This window comes from Lactuca serriola, chromosome 4, assembly GCF_051521515.1.
Source record: "Lactuca serriola cultivar US96UC23 chromosome 4, Lser_US96UC23_V15, whole genome shotgun sequence".
Taxonomy (NCBI): domain Eukaryota; kingdom Viridiplantae; phylum Streptophyta; class Magnoliopsida; order Asterales; family Asteraceae; genus Lactuca; species Lactuca serriola.
The window spans coordinates 45,819,721-45,841,264 of NC_136411.1; the positions used below are offsets into that span (position 1 = coordinate 45,819,721).

The window sequence follows — 21,544 nt, forward strand, 5'->3', positions numbered from 1 at the left end:
GCTTGACATGGGTAGGTCGGCACCCCAGAATGGTCATACGGGTAGGTCGGCACCCCAGAAATGCCTAGCAGTATGTATGTGATATGATTGTATGGTATGTCGTACGATGGGGGGGGGGGGACTCACTAAGCTTTGTGCTTGCAGTTTTCAGTTCTGGTGTCAGGTACCTCTTCAGCGAAGGGGAAGGAGCTGGCGCGGTAGCGGTACATCATACACACACATTGGATTTTCGCATTATGAGATGTCCTGGGATTGTACTCTGACATTATTATTATTTTCATGTTTTGGGTTTTCAGACACGAGATTTGTTTTATGACATGATATGATCGGATGATGTTTTACTGCAAATGTTTTACAAACCACTTATTTTAAGTGAAATTTTTGGGCGTGAAAATTGGGTCGTTGCAATTATCATCGGGGTAACAACATTGCTTAGGGGATACTATGACATCCCCAAAATCTCGGCCAGAAAAGACCGATTTTCATTTATGCTTTTAAAATATTTTCAGAGTAAATCCTTTTGATTTGAAAGAGTTGCGGAATTTGTTCCCAAAAACAAAACATGATAAAACAATGTTTACCAAAGCATTTTATAAAAGAAATGTATTTTCATTATATATTCAAAACTCGGGGTGTCATGTTCCGATACAGACCAATAAGCATAAACGATAACATTACAAGTCATTCAACAAATATATACATATACGGACTTGTAAACAAAATAACTTGATGGTTCATCCATCTTATGCCCTCGCGCCACTTCCTGTAATACAATTAAAACTGAGTGGGTCAGGCTTGGGAGCCTGGTGAGCATATAGGGTTTTCAACCCACAATAAATAATCATATTTAATTTTCACCAACCAACAATAACCCAATTACCCATTCCCTTTATTCTCACTTTATGTCCCTAAAACAACTAACACAAGGGAGCTAGTCTAAGAATATTTCATCGGGGCGACAACACATGCTTCGGGGGTTCCTCAGCAATATAAGTCAAATAAGGCAACCATGAGTGGGATGGAGTAGAGCGAATGAACACCCAAGTTTATTAACACCTACAAGTGGCGAACCTGCTAATGTTTCCACAAGACTATCTAGAAAAGTCCGTGGTCGTCATCTAAACTCCGCTAGATGACTAAATCAAACAACAACGAGGCCTCTCATCTGTTTATTACACACCAACTATCTACCCATGTTCTACCCAACATATTAGTAGATAAAATATACATTTTTATACATAGTTTAAAAACCTGTATAGCATGCTTTAATCAATACATATTCCACATAACAGATGAGGCACACACACATAACACGTATTTCATAGAGAATGAATCATAACTATGAGATAAAAGAAAGTGAATACACATTCACACACATAACCACAAAATTATAAACATAACATGTATTTCGTATAAAATACTTCATAATTATGCGTTAGAAGAAAGTAACCACACACTCACTTGATCAGAAGATGATCGGACAGCACTACGACTTGCAGAAGTAGTAATCCTCAGCAGATCTGGAAGATCTTCACAAAAATCGAACTTCTCGCGGACAGAGCTTCGGCTCAGGAACCGCACTTCTTGGGATCTTCGGGATCTCGGGACTTGCCTCGGGGCTTGAGAATAATACCGGGGCTTCGGGGTATTTCTGGCACGCAAAACGATACAAAACGGGAGAGAGAAGAGAGAAAATGAACAAAAGAATCGGCTGCCTTCGGATCCTATTTATAGGAGGCTGGAGCCTCGGAGTACGCGGGGTGTATTGGTCCGAAAAACGTCACTGCTTACGTATCCGAAGACTCGAGTGCGAATGTCGACATCCCTCGGTGTACGCGGGGCGTACTTCGGATCGGATTGCTGACTCCCCTTCGGATAATACCGGATTTTCTAATTAAAATTAAATACAAATTATTTAATAAACTTCGGAAATTCATACCTTCTTCATACGAACTCCGTTTTCGACGTTCTTTATATCCACGCGAAGGTGAGACTACACTCTACAACTTTCTTTTAGACTCCGTCGGCTAATTTTAACTTTATTTTTATTATTTATTCTTAATAGGCCGGGACAGAAAAACTTCGTTATAAATTCATAACTTCTTCGTTTGACGTCCGTTCTCGCCTAACTTTTTATCGCTTCGAGACCAACAACGAGACCTTCGATCCTCGTTTAGGTTGCTTCGGCTCAAAACCGCTCGATCTCAAATCGAGTATTTCGGGCTGCACACCGCTAAACCGAAACTTCGATAAATCATAACTTCCTCATACGAAGTCAGATTTGGGCGTTCTATATATACATTCGGAAACCTCGTTTCAACTACTACAACATCAACCAAAGATATCAAGTTTATTTTACACTTTAATTTTGACGCTTATTTTTATTCTTAATTAATCAAACCACATAATTAAGCAATTAAGCACAAAACACATAATACTCAAATAATACAATCATATTATTTCAAAACGGGTTACAAAGGTTAACCTAGACTATTACATTGCTAAAAATGGTAAGCCCGGAAACACAGGCGTTACAGATAGCTCAACATTTTATGTCAAATAAGGCAACCATGAGGGGGATGGAGTACACCTGGTGAACACTGAGTCCAAATAAACACCTACAGGTTGCGAGCCTGCTAGCGTCCCATTGGACTGTCTAGAAAAGTCTATGGTCGTCATCTATACTCCGCTAGATGACTAGATCATCGTCAATATCGAGGCCTCTCATCATTTTATTTCATCACACGCCAACTATTTCATCTACCCATGTTTTACCCAACATATTTGTAGACATAAATTACATATACAATTCAGATCTAAAAAACAAAATTTAAATCTTTCATACAACATAGATCTCAAAGTATTATATATATATATATATATATATATATATATAGTTTAGATCTGAAAAGAAAAGTGTAGATCTGAAATGAGAAAGTTTGGATTTGAAGGAAACAGTTCAGATCTGAAAGAAAGAGTTTAGATTTGAAAGAAAAGTTCATATCTAAAAAGAAAAAGGTTTAGATCTTTCTTCCAACATAGATCTCAGGTAAACAGATAATATATATACACATAACACGTAATTTATATAAAATATTTCATATTTATGTGTAAGAAGAAAGTAAATACACACTCACTTGATAAGGTGGCGATTCGGACAACGCTTTGCTTCTTAAAATAATCTCCATTGATGAAACCGGGAAGTTTGGTTGAAAACCGGGCTCTGCGGGGGCAAAGTTTCTAAACCGAAAAACTCTTTTTCTCGGAGACTTCGGGCGCTCCGGGGCTTTCTTCTAGTGCTAAGGAGGTCCCCTAGGCTTCGGGGGTGTTTAGGGTGGATAGAGAGAGAGAGAGAGAGAGAGAGAGAGAGAGAGAGATAGTAGAGTAGAGAGTGAAAGAAGTGTGAAATATGTGAGAAAACATGGCTGGCCTCGCATCCTATTTATAGTCAGGAGGTCTCGCCTTACGTTGGGCGTTCCTCGGTCTACATGGGGTGTTCCTCGGTACGCAGGGCGTACCCTCGTACGCGGTACGGTTTGCGAGGCTCGGATTTGTCACCCTTCAGATGGAGCTATGTGGCCAATTCCGGACCTAGCCTTTGCGAACGCGGGGTGTTCTCTTCGGATAGCCTCGAAATATGTACCTCTTACTTCAAAAATTCATATATTTTGCATACGAGCTCCGTTTTCGACGTTATTTATATCCACGCGTAGGCAGGACCGTACTCTACAACTTTTGTTTAGACTCAGTTGGCTAAATTTGACTTTATTTTTAAAGTTATATTTTTAACAGGCCGGGACAGGAAAAGTCTATTAAAAATTCATAACTTCTTCATCCGACGTCCGTTTTCGTTTGTCTTTTAATCGTTGAACTACTATTGACGAGATCTTCGATTCTTGTTTAGGTTGTGTCGGATAAAAATCCCTCGATCTATAATTCGAGCTACGGGCTGCACACTGCTATGCTAAATCTTAGAAAATTCATAACTTCCTCATACCAAGTCAGATTTGGACCTTCTTTTTATGCACGCTCTTGATTTAACGTATACTAGGATTTTCATTTAGATCGCTAAGGCTAAAATGCACTTTATCGTAAACTCACTTTTTACGTCACGCAATATCGTGCTAGTTTTGTCGTGAAACTTTAACAGGTCATAACTTTTTCGTGATAACTTGGATTTCGGCATTCTTTATATGTCCGAAATCCTTGTCACGACCACTACAACTTTCTTCATAGATATCGGATTTATATAACATTTTATTTTTTATGCTTATTTTCATTCTTAATTTATTATATCATTATAAATAAGTATATAATCACATAAAATCACGTAATTCACATAATATTCAAGTAATTCATCTTTATTACTTTAAAATAGGTTACAATAGTTGACTTTGACTATTACATCATCATACTAATGTTTAGCCCAAAAACAAGGGCATTAGAACGAGTATGTTACTAGGGAGAAGAGAAAGAAAAAGAGAAACGGAAAACATGAAGGTTTCACGAGAACTTCTCACTGATATCACTATTCCCGTCGGTAACGTCATGGACATTACCGGTGATAAGGTTACCTCGTTACCAGAGGCATTTTCGGTGAAAAACGACATGAGTGAAGCTTTTCATCGGAGTTGATAGAGAGAAAAAGAGTAACACGGAAGAGGGAAGAACGAAGTCGCTAAGGGTATTATTCGTGTCACACTTTAGCAACGATACCATTTAGTGGTGTCGAAAGACATTTGTGGCAACTCGAAACGTAATAGTCGCGACACACTTTTGAGGGAATAATTGGCAGAGGGTTCGAGTATTAGCGGTGACACCGTTGCTGGTATTAGTTAGTGGTGTGTATGGGGCGGTTTGATTCGGTTATTGGTTAAAACCGAACCATAACGATTATGATTGGTTAATGCATTTTGGTAGCCATTGGGTATGGTTAATATTGGTTATGGCTAGTAGTTTTTATCGGTTAACGGTTTTGGTTAATGGTTAATATTGGTTAACCATAATGTTCAAAATAATATAAACGACGAAAGTATTTTGGCATGAAAAATGAAAATAAAATAGCAAAAAGTCCTCGACGCCGATGTTTGTAACCTAACTTATAGTAATATAATAAAATGTGTATCTGTAATACTTAGAGTGAGATAACACATAGTCACATTTAAAATCAAAAATATTTAATAAAAATATAAAACATTAAAAAAATTGACATTAATAATTTCATATATTGATAATTGATATTAATATTAAAATAAAGTCAAACATTCATACACGTTCAATACAATTAAATTAAAACTATTAAATAAAAAAGCCAAACATTCATATTCTGTGTTATTAGATATAAAAAAAAAGTCAATCACTCATCTACATTCAATGTGATTAAGTAAAAAACACTAAAAAAATTCAAAAAATTAAAAAAAAAAATACATTCTTAATATATCACATAGTTAAAAAGAACCAAAAACTTAACTTACCTAGAAGTCTTGATTATAAAGTCAAAAAATCCTTCGAATAGGACTATAAAGTCCAAACAATCTTTGATTATGATTAACGGTGTGAGAAGCCTTCGATTAAGATTATGAGTGTGAAGATTAAACTAATTGTGAATAATGTTTACAAATTGTAGAATTAGCCGATTATGAATTACAACATTAATTAATAATCTAACTCAATGTATGATTGGAAGATTATGTGTGTCTGAGTGATCAGTCTTTGATGATTTGATTGCTCGTTCGTCTCCTGGTAAGTGAAGATTAATAGATTATATTTTCAAAATTTTAATGGATCTTAAATAAGTTTAACTATATTATTTTATATATAATTTATATTATATTATATATATATATATATATATATATATATATATATATATATATATATATATATATATATAAAATATAAAGTTAGCGGTTCGGTTAATAATGGTTCGGTTAACCTATAAAACCATAACCGAACCGTTAGTTATTGGTTAACAAAAATTAGAAACCGAACCAACGGTTAATTTGGTTTTGGTTCGGCTTTTCGGTTATTATGCTCACCCCTAGTATTAGTTTCGTCGTTATTGTTATGTACGAAATCATTTTTCAAGTGTTGGATTATGACAAAATCGACGAATAGGGTTTAACCTCAGATTTTGACGCGGATCGGGGTTGATGAGTTTCGCCTTTAGCGGTGACAACCACCATTACAAAGAGACCTAATCTAAATGTTGGGTATCGCTTGTAATGGTGGTTGTCGCAACTAAAGGATTCGCCACTGAAGTCCTATATTGTTGTAGTGATAAATGTTAAACCTAAACACCAATTTAAACACACCAACCACTAGAAATTGGTGGCGACAAGTTCATGGCATTAAGAGCGATAACAAATGGTGTATAAATCCATTATGATCTTCGTTGCGATTTAACGGAACATATTTGGACGGTTAATGATTTTGAAGCTCAATTTTGGAACAAATTTTTTTTTGATCCATCATGTTCTTAAGTTTTAAGTTTTTAATTTTTTGAGTTGTTATGGTTTAGTTTCTTGTTGTGTAATTTTTATTTTGATTTAATATAAAATTTAGTTTTTAAAAAATTAATTGCTAAAAAAAGTACTGATGTTAAAAAAATGATGTTAATCCGCCTAACCTAAATGTAAATGGCATGTTGAAGACGGTGTGTAGCAAAATCAAATATAAGCTGCTGGTTGATGCATCGGGTATTGTATTACGTGAGGTTGATAGTTTGATTTGTTGAGATTATCTTTTGTGTGTTTGAGAATTCTTTTATGGAAGTCCCTATAAAAGGAGTTCAAACTCAAATGTTGGTTGAAATATTGTGAGTACACTTCACTTAATTTGATTGGGGTTAGGAATGCAATTTAATTTCTCAAAGATTAAATGCCACTAATAAATTAAAAAAATAAACTAAAAATCAACACCAAATTAATGCCAAAGCTTTAAACCATATATTACTAAATTAATTCACAAACATACGCCATCAAAAAAAAAAAATTCATGTCACAAACCCATACTCATAAAACTCACTTTCCAGGTACAAAGTTTGTAGCATATGACCATGCATTGTTTGCAACAGGGTCAGCAAGGTGGTCAGCGAGGTTCTCCAATGGTCCCTTTCCGGTAACAATGGCTTGAACAAAGAAGCCAAACATAGAGAACATGGCTAGTCTACCGTTCTTGAGCTCCTTCACTTTCAGCTCAGCAAATGCCTCTGGGTCATCAGCCAGACCCAATGGGTCGAAGCTACCACCAGGGTAAAGTGGGTCAACTACCTCACCAAGAGGTCCACCAGCAATTCTGTAACCTTCAACTGCACCCATCAAGATCACTTGGGTAGCCCAGATGGCTAAAATGCTTTGTGCATGGATCAAACTTGGGTTCCCCAAGTAGTCAAGACCACCCTCACTAAAGATCTGGGATCCAGCCTTGAACCATACAGCCTCACCAAACTTGACACCATTACGCGCCAAGAGTTCGGGGAAGACGCACCCAAGAGCTCCGAGCATGGCCCATCTGCTGTGGATGACCTCAAGCTCACGGTTCTTGGCGAATGTTTCAGGATCAGCAGAGAGCCCAGCAGTGTCCCAACCATAGTCACCGGGGAACTCACCGGTCAGGTAAGATGGGGCTTCGCCGGAGAATGGGCCAAGGTACTTAACACGGTCGGGGCCGTACCATGGGCTTCCTGATGGTGCGACTTTCTTGACTGCTGTCTTCCTCATGGAAACCCTTCCATTTCCGATTATTTCTGAACCAGATGGTGCTGCTTTCACTGCCTGTCCGACGAAAGAAGAAGATAGAGCCATGGTGGAAGTTGCCATTTTTGTGAGATTTATTTTGAAGATGTTGTGATGGTTATACTTATGAAGATGGGTAGAACTGGAAGTAGATTTATAGGGTAGTTTTTGGATCAGATAGGTGATCAATGCTTATCTTGATACAATCTTTAGCTTCAATTTGATTGGCTACAGAGATTCTTGTGGGTCCGTAATCTGTGGTGTGAGTTCTCTGGCCCCCCTGAGATATTTTGAAGGGGCAGGATATTCGTGGCTCTGGTTTATTGAGCCAATGACTGGCTTTCACTCACTACTCTTAGTGGTGGTTTTTTATAATATGCTGTAAGCTTGTAACCATCCAATCGTCTAAGTTTATAACTGACCTATTATTACAAATATATACTAACCAGGCAAAACTTTTGGTTATAAAAGTTAATGTGACCGAGAGACTAACACAAAAAATTATAACAGGAGTAGTTAATAATCCGCGATTTACCGCTATGCCGAGAGCCGTAGGGAGGATCCACCATTTACCCCTAAGTGTGCAGAATGCCTTTTTTTTTTTTAGTATTAAAATATCAAGATCGGACACGCGTTGTAAAATTCTTGTTCGAATTGTTTGCAAACTCTTCGTCACAATAAGGGGAGTTTAAATATGCGTTTTAATATAATAACATTGGCATTGATTAAATGTTAATATTCAATTATCATCCCACATGAGAATGAAATATATTAATGATTTATTAATCTAAAAACAATTTTTTTATGTCATTATTTTTTGGGGTTACAGTCGAGCTTGGAGGATCTCGACTTTAGGTATGCCCATTTTATTGAGAGGAATTACTAATAAATTTCGGAAAGAGGAAAAAAATATGATCGTGGACATATGGTTTAGGAATATTTTCATGTTCGTTTGACACAAGTAAAGTTCTTGAAATGGGTGCTTCAGTTTGTACGAGCGGCTAACTTGATAAAGTTCAAAGACATAAAGGCAATTTTCAAAAACTCACATGATCAGTTATCGAACAAGCATGTCGTACTAGTGTGCCCACTACACATGTTAGTTAGCGGTTTCAATAGGAAAAGAGCATCATTAGCTGTCAATGATAATATTCTTTCTCTAGTACTCGATCCTTACGACTTTTATATTTATATCATGTAATTTAGAATTTAATTTAATTTCTATTAATCTTCGATTACAGTTTATGTGATCTAATTCATGGATGTTTTGGCACTACATATCTCAATGGAGTATGCCAGGGAAATTTTGGTCATAACAACAGCCTCCATGGGTTTATATATATTTTTAAGGTACATATAACATCCTATTTTTAGGCTTAGAAATTTTGGTCATTTATAGTGAAAATAATTTTTTTTAATAAAAAAATAAAAAAGGAAAAATAAAAATAAAAAGAATGAATGAATGAATACATGAGCTAATAAAAGGTTTAGATAAAATGTTTAAAGAAAATAGCGAATTTATACTTAAAATAGGAAATAAATAAGGAAGGGTCAGTGGTGGCAACTTTGGAAAACTTGTTTAATTTAGATCTAACTAGACAGTTTATTTGTAAAGAGTTAAAAATGTAACGAAATGATACTTATAAGCTTAAGAGGGAGTTTTTCAGTTGGAAATGTTGTTAGAAACCCTTATTGGAAAAAATTAGGACAAAAGGACTAAAATTGTCAAGTTGATGAAACTTGTGTTAACCTTAATGTAACGACCCTAAAATCTTAAATTATGTGTTTAATTACTTTGTATCATTTTGTTGAAAAATGAACATTAATGATGCAATAATCAATTTGTTAGTAAATTTCATTGTATATCCTTACATTTATCATGTTATAGTCGAAAATATAGGACATTTCAGCAAAAGATAATACTGTAGGAAAGTCGCATTACACCTCGATATATTTGTGTGGATATAAATTCTATGAAAATTCAAATTTGTATGAAGAAGTTACAGTCAATATAAGTTGGAAGTACAAATTTTAATGTTTAAATGTGTATGTTTGACGATTACACGATTGTGTAATAAGTTATATATATATATATATATATATATATATATATATATATATATATATATATATATATATATATATAACATCTCAAAACCATAGTAACCATAACATAAAATGAGAGTTTCAAAACATATTATCTCTCTAAACCATAACAATCAATGGATGATGTGTTGAGTCACGTGTAACATCCCGTTTAAAATTAGATAAATAAAATAAAATAAGTAAATAAATTAGATAAAATAAGTAAATAAATAATAAACCCTAAAACCTCAAGATGAATTTTATATTTTTATGTTAGCCTTAAATCCATAATAATTATCAGAGTATTAGCATAATAAGTTAAATGTTATTAATTTTGGAAATAGGGGTTTAAAATGTAAATTTCGAACTAGTTAAGAATAGATTTGTGGAAGCTGGGGATTGTTTGGTAATTTGGACTTGAATTGAAAGGATTATTGGAAACAGGTATAGAGTAAATTACAGATTTAATTTGTAAAGGAATTGAGATGGAGGGACTGAAAATATAAGAAAGGGACTAATGTTTGAAGAGATAGGCATGACTTAAACCCATTCCCCCTCCACCCTCTTGCTACTCGGTTGCACCCATATAAACCCTAACCCTAATATCTTCTCAGCCGCCACCTTATCCCTCCATATCTCCAGTCGCTGCCATCACCTGTGTCGCCGTCATGAACCACTGAGCACCACTGCCGCTGCTGCCACTGCCGATGAAAACGAAGATCAACGTTTGGACACCGTGACAGTGGGGAAGTAGGAAGAAAGGAAGCTCGTGGTTGTTATTGCTATTATTCTCGGTTAGGGGTCGCACAACCTTTCTCTTCTCCGTTTCCTTTTGTTGCTACGTTGTCATCGTCATCGCTCCATGTGAGGGTGGTTGTGTTTGTGTTTTGTGAGTGTAGGTGTGTGTGTTGCTGTTGTGGCAAGTTGGAGAGGTGTGTGTGTCTTTTGTTGGCCAGAAAAACGAAGAGAATCACCATGGCAACCAACCATGGTGGTTTTCATCGTTCTGGAGCCACTAGCCACCACCCTGGGTGGCTGTGTGTGTATGTGTGTGTTGGATTGACATTTCTTCTGTACCAGGATGCTTTTGATAGTGTTTTGGCCTAAAATTATAACTACCACCATTAAAAAGTGGTGGCTGTCGCCTCCTGCCGCCATGGACCGCCGCCGACCACCAATGCCCGAGGTGGCAGTGGGTGGTGTCTGACTTACTAAACATTAAATAACCTAAACATCTAACCTTAGACCGAGTGGTACATGTTTGGGTTGGAAACCCTTACTAGGCTTTAGAAAATCCTAAGGTCAAGAAAACCCTAGTTTTGGAGTTTTGTCGGGACCCGCGTTGAAGTGTTAATTGAACTTTAATTATACTCGATAAGGCCCTACGATTAACTTAATGCAGTATTGAACTTAATGAATTAAGTCCTTAAGGGGTTATGTGTGGAGCACTAACCCTAGTTATCATTTTATGTGGAAACCCTAAAAATCAAGAAGCCTTATTTTCGGCAATGATCAGAGCACATATTTGGGATATTCCTTGGATTATTATTATACCCGAGAATGAATATGTCAAACCTTAATCACTCCTACTTTTATTTGATTAAGTCCTTAATGGGTTAAGTGTCCTTACTTAACCCTAATCGTCATTTTATGTGGAACCCTAATCGCTATTTCATGTGAGGTAGTCACTGCTGCAATTGACGATGACTTGTGATCGAGTATTGAATCAAGTATCTTCCTGTAGGTGATTGGAAGTGAGTTGAAGCTGGTAGAGTTCTTCGTTACTACGGTGGTTACCTACGAGCATATCGAGCTGAGTTTCACCTCACTGTGTTAGATCTATATGCACAAGAATCATTATTCAGTGACATTGCTAATAACATATGATCCTATAAGGTCACACTTTAATCAAGTTGGTACTTATTGAATATTTATTAAGTATTTTATAATTAATAATAAAAGTTCAACTCATGTATTTAATTAAAGAAAATTTATTGTTTTGTGAAAATAATAATAAATGAAAGACTAACCAGCTTACATATATATATATATATATATATATATATATATATATATATATATATATATATATATATATATATATATATATATATATATATAAGTCATGTACAAAGTTTTTGACACTTTCACCAAATATTGACAAACTAGCTAGTTAATTAAGTGACTAAACAATAAACTAGAAAATCCAATGGACCATTTTAGTCCTTAAAACCATGGGTTATCAAGGCGAGGAGGTTGAAAGTCAACCTCCAACATTCTTGTCCCCCATGTTTGTTTATTACCTTGCATGTAATACACACCATGATCATATTATATAAGGCTAGTTGTTTTATCACTATATGACTAGAAGAAAAAAATCATTTACACTTTCATCCATAGAATTGTAGGTTCTCTTGGCTTCTCCCTATCTCTCACTTGAAGTTAGTTCTTGGTTTTTTAGAGTTCGTCTTTTGTGTCTTCCTTTTACACTTATTATCTAAGTGCTTAAGGCTTAAAGAGAAAAATATTATACAAGAAGAAATCTAGCAATTTTGGTACCTTATTCTTGTTGGTGGATTACTGGTAGAGAAGATCAGACTTGTTGTTCTTGCCATCTACTTCAACACCCCAAATCAAAGAGGGTCCAAAGTCTACGAAGGTTGTATTTTATAAACACCTTATGGTTGTTATAATATCATTCTAAGCACTTTAAAAGGATCCTTGATGGTTTGTTTTGTTTTCAAATTTATAAGAAATTTTTAAAGCTTCCGTTGCCAGTTTTTGTGAAAAACTATTTATTTTATGCAACAAACCCCTTCAGTTGTAACACTATAATTTTTCAAACAAAATTTCCATTTTTAAAACACGCAAATCTTAAAATCACATTTCTCAAAAATCACAAATGTATCAATTGTAAGAATATCCCAGAACCCTCAAACATAATCTCGAACAGGTGTGTACAATCAAGTCGGCGCCTTACCGCGATTCTGAGAAGTACCTGAAACACATAACACACAACATAGTAAAAATAAAGCTTAGTGAGTTCCCCAAAATACCACATACACAAATAATAAGCCACTCATAGCTATAGCTCGGCATGGACCTTCTAGTCATGCGTCTCGGTGAGGACCCTCCGGTCTCACGGCTCGGTGTGGACCCTCCGATCATGTGTCTCAGTGAAGACCCTCAGGTTTCACAGCTCGAGTTGGACCCTCCAGTCCTGTATCTCAGTGAAGACCCTCCGGTCTCACAACTCGGTTTGGACCCTCCGGTCCTAACTCAGTAAGGCACAAAATAATATAGCATATATCAGAAAGACAAAATGCATAATATCACATAACTCAGTATAAGCACATAGGACCATCCGGTCGATAACTCAAATAAGACCCTCTGGTCACATAGTATTACCACTCAGGTAAGTATAATGATAAGACTCGTCTCGGAAGTAAGCAAATAGATCTAGTACCCCATGAACAGTTTAGACTCCACCTACATAATATAATTATCTCTAATAAGAAATTTGTAATAACCATTCCGAGATGTTAAGCTAGCTCCCCCACTAAATCTCAAAAATGGTGAAAATACCATTTTACCCCTCCATGGTCTCTAAGGTCCACAGTTGACCAAACCCTAAAACTCAACGTAAGTCAACGCTCAAGTCAACAGTCCATGTTGACTAAACTCGTCGAATGCATCCATGCGACTCGTTGAGTACCGTCGTTTTCTCTGAAGTATCGGGAAAATCCAACTCAACTCGTCGAGTTGTCTCATCAACTCGTTGAGTTGTAACGCGTTTAGACTATCGGGGAAAACCCTAGTTGACTCGTCGAGTTGTCTCATGCACTCGTCGAGTCCCTCTATACAAATTCTCATTTAGACGATTCTAAGCAGGAATAAGGTCCCAAACTCTAGATCTAGCCTCCCAAGGCTGAAATACCACGTAAAGCTGCAAGCTTTACGTCCATGCATGGAATCTAGGGCTCAAAATGCTAAAACAAGCTCTATATAGGGTTTAATGCATAAAATCTTGCCACTAGCTTGATAAAGCTTGGACCTTTGGGCTCAAGGGACCTCATATTGTCCATATCTGAAGTCTCAAATTCATGGCAGGCTCAAACAACTCAAGTACTCAAAGAAGGATGGAAAAAGGCCCTAAAACTCCTTAGAAAAGAGATCTAACCAAATAATGATCAAGGTGGTAACTTTTTACCTTCAAACAGAAGCTAGAAATGAATAAGCACCGGATCCAAGAGCTCCCTCTCGTCCCAAGCCTTTTGTTCCTCAATCTTTCTCCAAAAATGCACCAAAATACACAATATTATCCTCTCCTTCTCTCACACATAGATATAGCTCGATTAGGGTTTCTCTCAGAGTTTTAGGATGATAAGGGAGGCTGAAATGAAGGCTTAAGGTCCTTTAAATAGGACACAAACCCTGAAAATTAGGGTTTTCTCACTCTGCTCCTACTCGTCGAGTTGGGGTCCTCCAACTCGTCGAGTAGACTCTAAAAATCATGCAACCTTTAACTCCTCTACTCGGCGAGTTGGGGCATCCAACTCGTCGAGTTGCTCTGACATCATAAATGCAATTTTATTAAATGTTATATATGGGAGCGGGATGGTACATCAGTTGTATCAAAACCATCTTTTAAATGTTAGAATGATTTTTATGTTATGATAATCTTTGGTTTTTGGGAAACAAGCATGGATTTCTTTTTAGCTTGCATCATGTTAATGATTCGACCGAAGTGGCTTGCATCATGCTTGCAACTATGACTCCTGAACTTCAAAAAACTTTTGAGTTTCATGAAGCATTTGAAATGATTGAACAACTGAGTCATGTTTCAAGTTCAGGCTAAGCAAGATAGGTTTGAGACCTTGAATGCTTTCATTGGTTGCAAGATGGACAAAGGATCTTTTGTGAGGTCACATGTACTAAAAATAAAAGCTTATGTTGACCAACTTGCCCGCCTCAGATTCTAATTTGGGGATGAGCTAGAGACCGATGTGATCCTGGCCTCACTGCCTAAGTCATTCAACCAATTTTTGATGAACTTCACAATGAATGATTAGGAGATGAGCATTAATGAGCTTCATAACTTGCTCAAAATTGTTGTGAAAAACGTCAAGAAGTCTGGGAACAATCAAGTGCTGATGATTCATGAGGGTCTAATCTCCAAGAAGAAAACTAGTACTAATATCGGTTAGGGGAAAGGAAAAGCTGCCAAGAAAGGCAAAGGCAAGGGAAAGGGTAAAGGGAAGCCTCCTTCCACTAACCCAACTCCTAAACCCAAGCCTACTGCTGATGTTGATTGCTTTAAATGTAATGAAAATGAACATTGGAAGCGCAACTGTCCCAAATACCTATAGGAACTTAAGAAGATCAAAGCCAACTAGTTTGGCACCTCAGGTAATATGTGATTGAATTACATGCATTCCGTACTAATTCTTGGGTATTCTATAGTGGAAGTGGTACTAACATCTGGAATGATTTGCAGGGACTAAGGAATGTTATAGAACTAAGAGATGGCGATTTGGAACTTCATGTTGGCAATGGCAATCGAGTAGCTATCAAAGCCATAGGACAATATCATCTTTTTCTTCCAAATGTCCTTAATCTTATTTTTAACAATTGTTGTTATGTACCTAGTATAACTAGGAATATTATATCTACTTCTCGCTTGTATGAACAAGGTTTTCGTTATAAGTTTGACTTTGATTTTGAAAACATTTTCGTGTTTAAAGATAATGTGTTCTATTTTGAGACTAGTCCCACAAATGGAATATACGAAAACGATTTAAATGGTTCATACACAAAGGATAATTCAATATTCAACTTAAATAAGAAAACAAAGTTAGACTCAAATAAAACTTTTTTTTGGCATTGTCGACTTGGGCACATAAGTAAAACTAGCATTACTAAGCTCCAAAAGGATGGGATATTAGAGTCAACAGGCTCAAAGTCTTTTGATGTATGTGAATCATGTATATGTGGAAAGATGACCAAAGCTCTGTTTACCGGTGTTGGTGAAAGAGCTTCGGATCTATTAGGACTCATACATACTGATTTATGTGGACCTTTTAGAACAATGACCATAAGCGGTGAAAGATACTTCATTACACTTATTGATGATTATAGTAGATTTGGATATATGTATCTCATGAAACACAAATATGAACATTCAATGTCTTCAAGGTTTTCCAAACTGAAGTACAGAATCAACTTGGTAAAAATATTAAACCCATACGATCAGATCGTGGTGGTGAATATCTGAGATATGAGTTTGATGAACATATGAAGAATTGCGACATAGTGTCACAACTCACTCCACCGGGAACACCTCAGCATAATGGTGTCTCAGAAATAAGAAATCATACTCTACTTGATATGGTGCGATCAATGATGAGTGATACTTCCCTTCCTCATTTATTTTGGGGTTATGCCCTTGAAACCACAGTTCGAACTGTAAACATGGTCCCAACTAAAAAGGTTAGTAAGACTCCCTACATGTTATGGCATGGAAAGGATCTATCAGTGTCTTTCTAAAATATATGGGGTTGTGAAGCATATGTTAAAAGAGAAACTTCTGACAAGCTTGACCCTAGATTTCATAAGTGTATCTTTGTTGGATACCCAAAAGAAACCGGGTGTTCATAGCTCGTAAAACAATGTTTCATGTAACTGACTTTATCTCGCATAAAGTAAGTGGGAGCCCCATTGACCTCGAAGAAATTCGAGAGAAACAACCTTTAGTTGAAAACGATAATCAACAAAGCATTGTTGAACATGAACTTATTATTCAGATGCCGGAAACCACACCAATTGTACGATGTTCCAGTAGAACTCCTCATGAACCTGACAGATTTGGATTTGTCATTCCTGAATAGGAAGTCTTCTTAATGGATCAATGTGAGCCCATCAACTAAAAGGATGCTACTACAGACCCAAAGTCTAACAAATGGCTTGAAGCCATGAGAACTGAAATCCAATCCATGAATGACAATCAAGTATGGGACTTAGTTGATTTACCTCCTAACAGTAGAGCTGTTGGAAGCAAGTGGATCTTCAAGAAGAAGATCTACATGGACGGAAATGTACTCAAATTCAAGGTGTTGACTATGAAGATACATTCTCGCCATTTGCTAAGATTGAATCTATTAGAATTATCATGTAAATAGCTGCATATTATGACTATGAGATTTGGCAAATGGATGTCAAAACCACTTTCCTTAATGGATATCTTGAGGAAGATGTTTATATGGAACAATCTGAAGGTATTGTCAAGCCGGATAACCTAAAGAAGGTGCGTAAACTAAAGAAGTCCATTTATGGATTAAAAACAAGCATCTGGGGTGTGGTATCATCGTTTTAATGAAAAGTGTTGGGTTTTGAGCATTCTAACACTCCTATGGTGTACATGCAACCCTAAATACCTTGGATCTATGTTTTCTCTATTATACATGAAATATCAATTTCCAAGGTATTTATCCTAACTAGCATATTGTGAAGTACAAGTAATATAGAAACTAGTAGAAATACATACCTCTTTGTTGGTGCTTGATTCCATGGAGCTCAAGAGCCTAGTGCCCCAAATGTGACACCTCAAATGGTTCACACAACATCATATGCACTTGGAATAACTTAGAGAGAAATCATCACTTCATGAAATCGACTTGCCCTCCATATACACACATAGTGGCCGATTTTTCACAAGAATATGATGCTTATATAGTTGTTACAATTAGGGTAAACCCTAATTGTCATGGCTTTCCATTTCCTTAGATCCATGGGTTCAAATACACCATGGAGCATCCATGGAGTATCCTATGGGTTTTAGCCCAACTTAACAATCCATGGAGTCTTAGCCCACTATACAGGTATGTATGATATACACAATCAACCCATATATTTAATTAGTCTTCTTTTGATCACTTAATTAATTCTAGATTAATTCTTGATCAATACTAATTAAATAATCTTATTAATATATTATAACTTATAATATATTAATAAACCTTAAGTGTTATTTCTCTCATTTTAGTCTATCCAAATGCATGATGCCATGCAACCCAAATGGACTGTGTCGGGTCGGGTCAAGTATATACCAATTATAGTTATGGACTTAGACACTAATCCAACAATCTCCCACTTGGATAAGTCTAATAACTATCATTGCAAGTACGGCTTCACAACCCGACCAGCAATTATAGCTCTTAAAAGTTGTTGCCGATCTCTGAACAAATCAATGACGCGTCCATTAGATAAATGATCATATATTCCTCCATTCTAGATATCATATGTACTGAGACATGGATTATAATCATTCTCTCTGCCATTTGTTATTTCCCGATGTCTGATTTAAGATGATCGACTAATTGAACAAATCAAATCAGTCCAGGCTTAGCCAAGCACTTAGGGGTGCCATCACTAAATCATCTAGGGGCCCACAGATATGTCTTTTATCCCATTAAGGGTAAAAGGAATGGATAAACTCCAACTCATATGCTTGTACTGACTACTATTTGAATCATACATAAATTCACGTTTATAACATCGAGTTACCAATGCGTTTTCGTGCAATCAATGTATAACCAACTCGTAGTCAACAACTCATATCTCTAGGTTTGAAGAATATAAGATATTATGTGGTGTAAGTGTTCCTATCCATGTGAATTTGTCATAACCATAATCACAAGACAAGGTGTCACACCCCAAAACCGAGAACGGCGGAAACGTTCTGGGGCGGAGGACGTCATGTAATGTATCACAATAAATGTAAAGTAGTAAACAAGCAACAACATCGTCCATTGCATTAATAGTAAAAGTTTAATACATGTGTGTTCTTTCATAGTAATAAGACATTACAACAAGTAATCAAAATAAAAGACGAGTCTTGACTGCTCTGTCTTCGCAAAACCTGGTCATCGTACCTGTCTACTGGTGACCTGAGAATACAAGTTATTTTGAAAGTGTAGGTCAGCATTTAAGCTGGTGTGTTCATAAGTATTTAATGTCATCGTTTGTATAAGTATGAAGAAAACATTTGGAATTATTCAATGTAATTGTTTGTATAAGTTTGAAGAAAACGTTTGGAATTAATCAATGTAATTTTTCGTATAAGTTTGAAGAAAACGTTTGGAATTAATCAATGTAATTGTTCGTATAAATTTGAAGAAAACGTTTGGAATTAATCAATGTATTTGTTTGTATAAGTTTGAAGAAAACGTTTGGAATTAATCAATGTAGTTGTTCGTATATGTTTGAAGAAAACGTTTGGAATTAATCAATGTAATTTTTCGTATAAGTTTGAAGAAAATGTTTAAAATTGTTCTACATTTGTATAAAACTGAATAAAATAGTTTGTACATGTTTGAAAGTTTCTAGAAAATCCGATATTTTCTACTAGTATAAAAGTAGTCTTCTACCAAGACTCGAATATTTTGTATGTTTACCTTTAGAAGTCCAATATCTGTTCATAAGTGTGTGTGTGTAGTTTAAAACTTCCAAAACTATAACAAAATGATGTTTTTCATGCCTAAATAATAGATTTGTGTAAATATAAAATCACTAAGGCATTTGATAACCCCATAAACCAGTGTGTTTCTAATACTCCATGTGAGTTTTATAACCATACTAATGACCCAGACTTCCTGTAACAATGTTCTTCAGGCGTTGAAATGTTATGACATTTGTCACCCCAGGCCTACGGGCCTAGCTGTAGCTAATAGCTTAGGTGCGGGATTGTCAATCCCGTATAGATCTATACACAAGTATCAAGCTCCCCCTACAAGGGATTATGGTATGTAATACAGGCCTTAAAATGCATACTTGAAAGTATGTGAAATGTCTCACAAAACTTAGTATCAAACAGATTTACGTATGAAAATGTCCATTTGTTCTTGAATATGAAAGTATCTCTTTGATATAGTATTTCTAGTATGTAAATGTTCATGATTTCCTCATCAACTATACCGATTATAGTTATTCAAAGTGTGTGTTTCGTTCGTATAGCAAATCCTAGTGTAATGTTCACTTGTTATGTAAAGTATAACATCTAAAATGACATAAATGATCACATATACTTAAAGTATAAATAAAGGGTTTGATTCGCATATATATATACATATATATATATATATATATATATATATATATAAACATGTTTTATTTCCAAAAGACAAGATGTTATCGTGAATATATATTGCATACGAAAGTTCCTATGAAGGAGTTATGAATCACATATGATTCACTCGATAAAAAAACAGTATATGGTGAAACTTTATGTTACACACGATAATAACCATGTGTTTACTTGTATTCCCCCCTTTAAAAGTGTATACAACGATTTAAAAGTAGTTTGTTTGATAAGACAATGTAAAGTAAAAGAAATCCCTTGTTTGAAAACACAGTTATAAATCACATATGATTGATTATATAACAAAGAGTATAACAACAGATTTATGTTTTTCACACGATGATAATCGTGTGTTTACTTGTATTCCCCCCCCCCACCCTTTAAAGTGTATAAAATGTATTTATAAAACATTTGAAAGTGTTGTTTGTAGGGGTATGAACTCACTTGATTGAAGTGGTTGATTTGAAGTAGTCGAGAAAAGAATCGAGCAGAACTTCGACAGGAAGAGTTGAAAATGCGGGAAATCTCGGGATTCTAGGGAAACTCGGGAATCTCGGGAACACAAAACCTTCCTTCGGGACTTGAAGGTCAAAGTCGGGGCTTTGGGAGGGTCTCGGGGGCTTAAACGCAGAGTTTCGGCGCGAGAAAGAAGGGAACTGAGCAATGGAACTCGGAGCCCTTGAAATATATTTATAGGGGAATTTTTGAGGTGTGCCACGTCATGGCAAGGGATGGACACGTCGTGGGGAGTCAAACTTATCCTCTTCCATTGATTGGACGCCCTCAGTCACTTGTCGGGTCGCGGCAAGCTTGTGCCACGTCGTGGCAAGCCTGACAGCCTCGGATTTCGGATGTCGAATTTGTAAAACCCATAGCTTTTGCGTACGAGCTCCATTTTTGACGTTCTTTATATGAACGCATAGCTGAAAATAAGCTCTACAACTCTCGTTTAGACTTCATTGGCTAATTTTGACTTTATTTTTAATTATTTATTTTTAACGGGCCGGGACACGAAAATTCCGTTAAAATTCCATAACTTCTTCATCCGATGTCCGTTTTCGTCAGACTTTTCGCCGTTGCGCTACTATTTTTGAGACCTTCGATTCTCATTTAGGTTGTTTCGGTCAAAAGTCTATCGAGCTCTATTTCGAGTTTTTAGTTGTCTACTGCTATATCCAGATCTTGGAAAAATCATAACTTCCTCATACGAAGTCAGATTTGGACGTTCTTTTTATGTACGCTCACGGTTTAATGTTATCTACAACTTTCATTTAGATACTTAAGGCTAAAAACTATTGTATTGAAACTTCATGTTTTTCGTTTAATCCGTGTTGCCGGTTTTGCCGCGAACTTTCGGTTGGTCATAACTTCTTCGTTATAACTCGGATTTTAGGGTTCTTTATATGTACGAAAACCTTGATACGATTTGTACTACTTTATTTAACCCAAATATGATTTTAGGAAATTTATATTTTGACCTAAATTTGACTGGTTTTACATTACATTGTCTCTAAATATCGGGTTGTCACATCATCCCCCCGTTAGAGACTATTTCGTCCCGAAATTAGAGTTTTAAGCAGAATTGATA

The 21,544-nt window shown here is 36.0% G+C and overlaps 1 protein-coding gene across 1 annotated transcript; it reads right to left on the reverse strand.

Annotated features, from left to right (window-relative positions):
• Positions 1 to 6,924: 6,924 nt before the first annotated feature.
• LOC145101469 (chlorophyll a-b binding protein 3C, chloroplastic-like) lies at positions 6,925 to 7,872 on the reverse strand. The gene has a single exon (XM_079038671.1). The coding sequence runs from the start codon at positions 7,818 to 7,820 to the stop codon at positions 7,023 to 7,025; it is 798 nt and encodes a 265-aa protein (XP_078894797.1). The 5' UTR covers positions 7,821 to 7,872; the 3' UTR covers positions 6,925 to 7,022.
• Positions 7,873 to 21,544: the final 13,672 nt, after the last annotated feature.

Coding starts and splice junctions, on each gene's coding strand:
- LOC145101469 (XM_079038671.1), bottom strand. CDS start 7,820: ATGGCAACTTCCACCATGGCTCTATCTTCTTCTTTCGTCGGACAGGCA.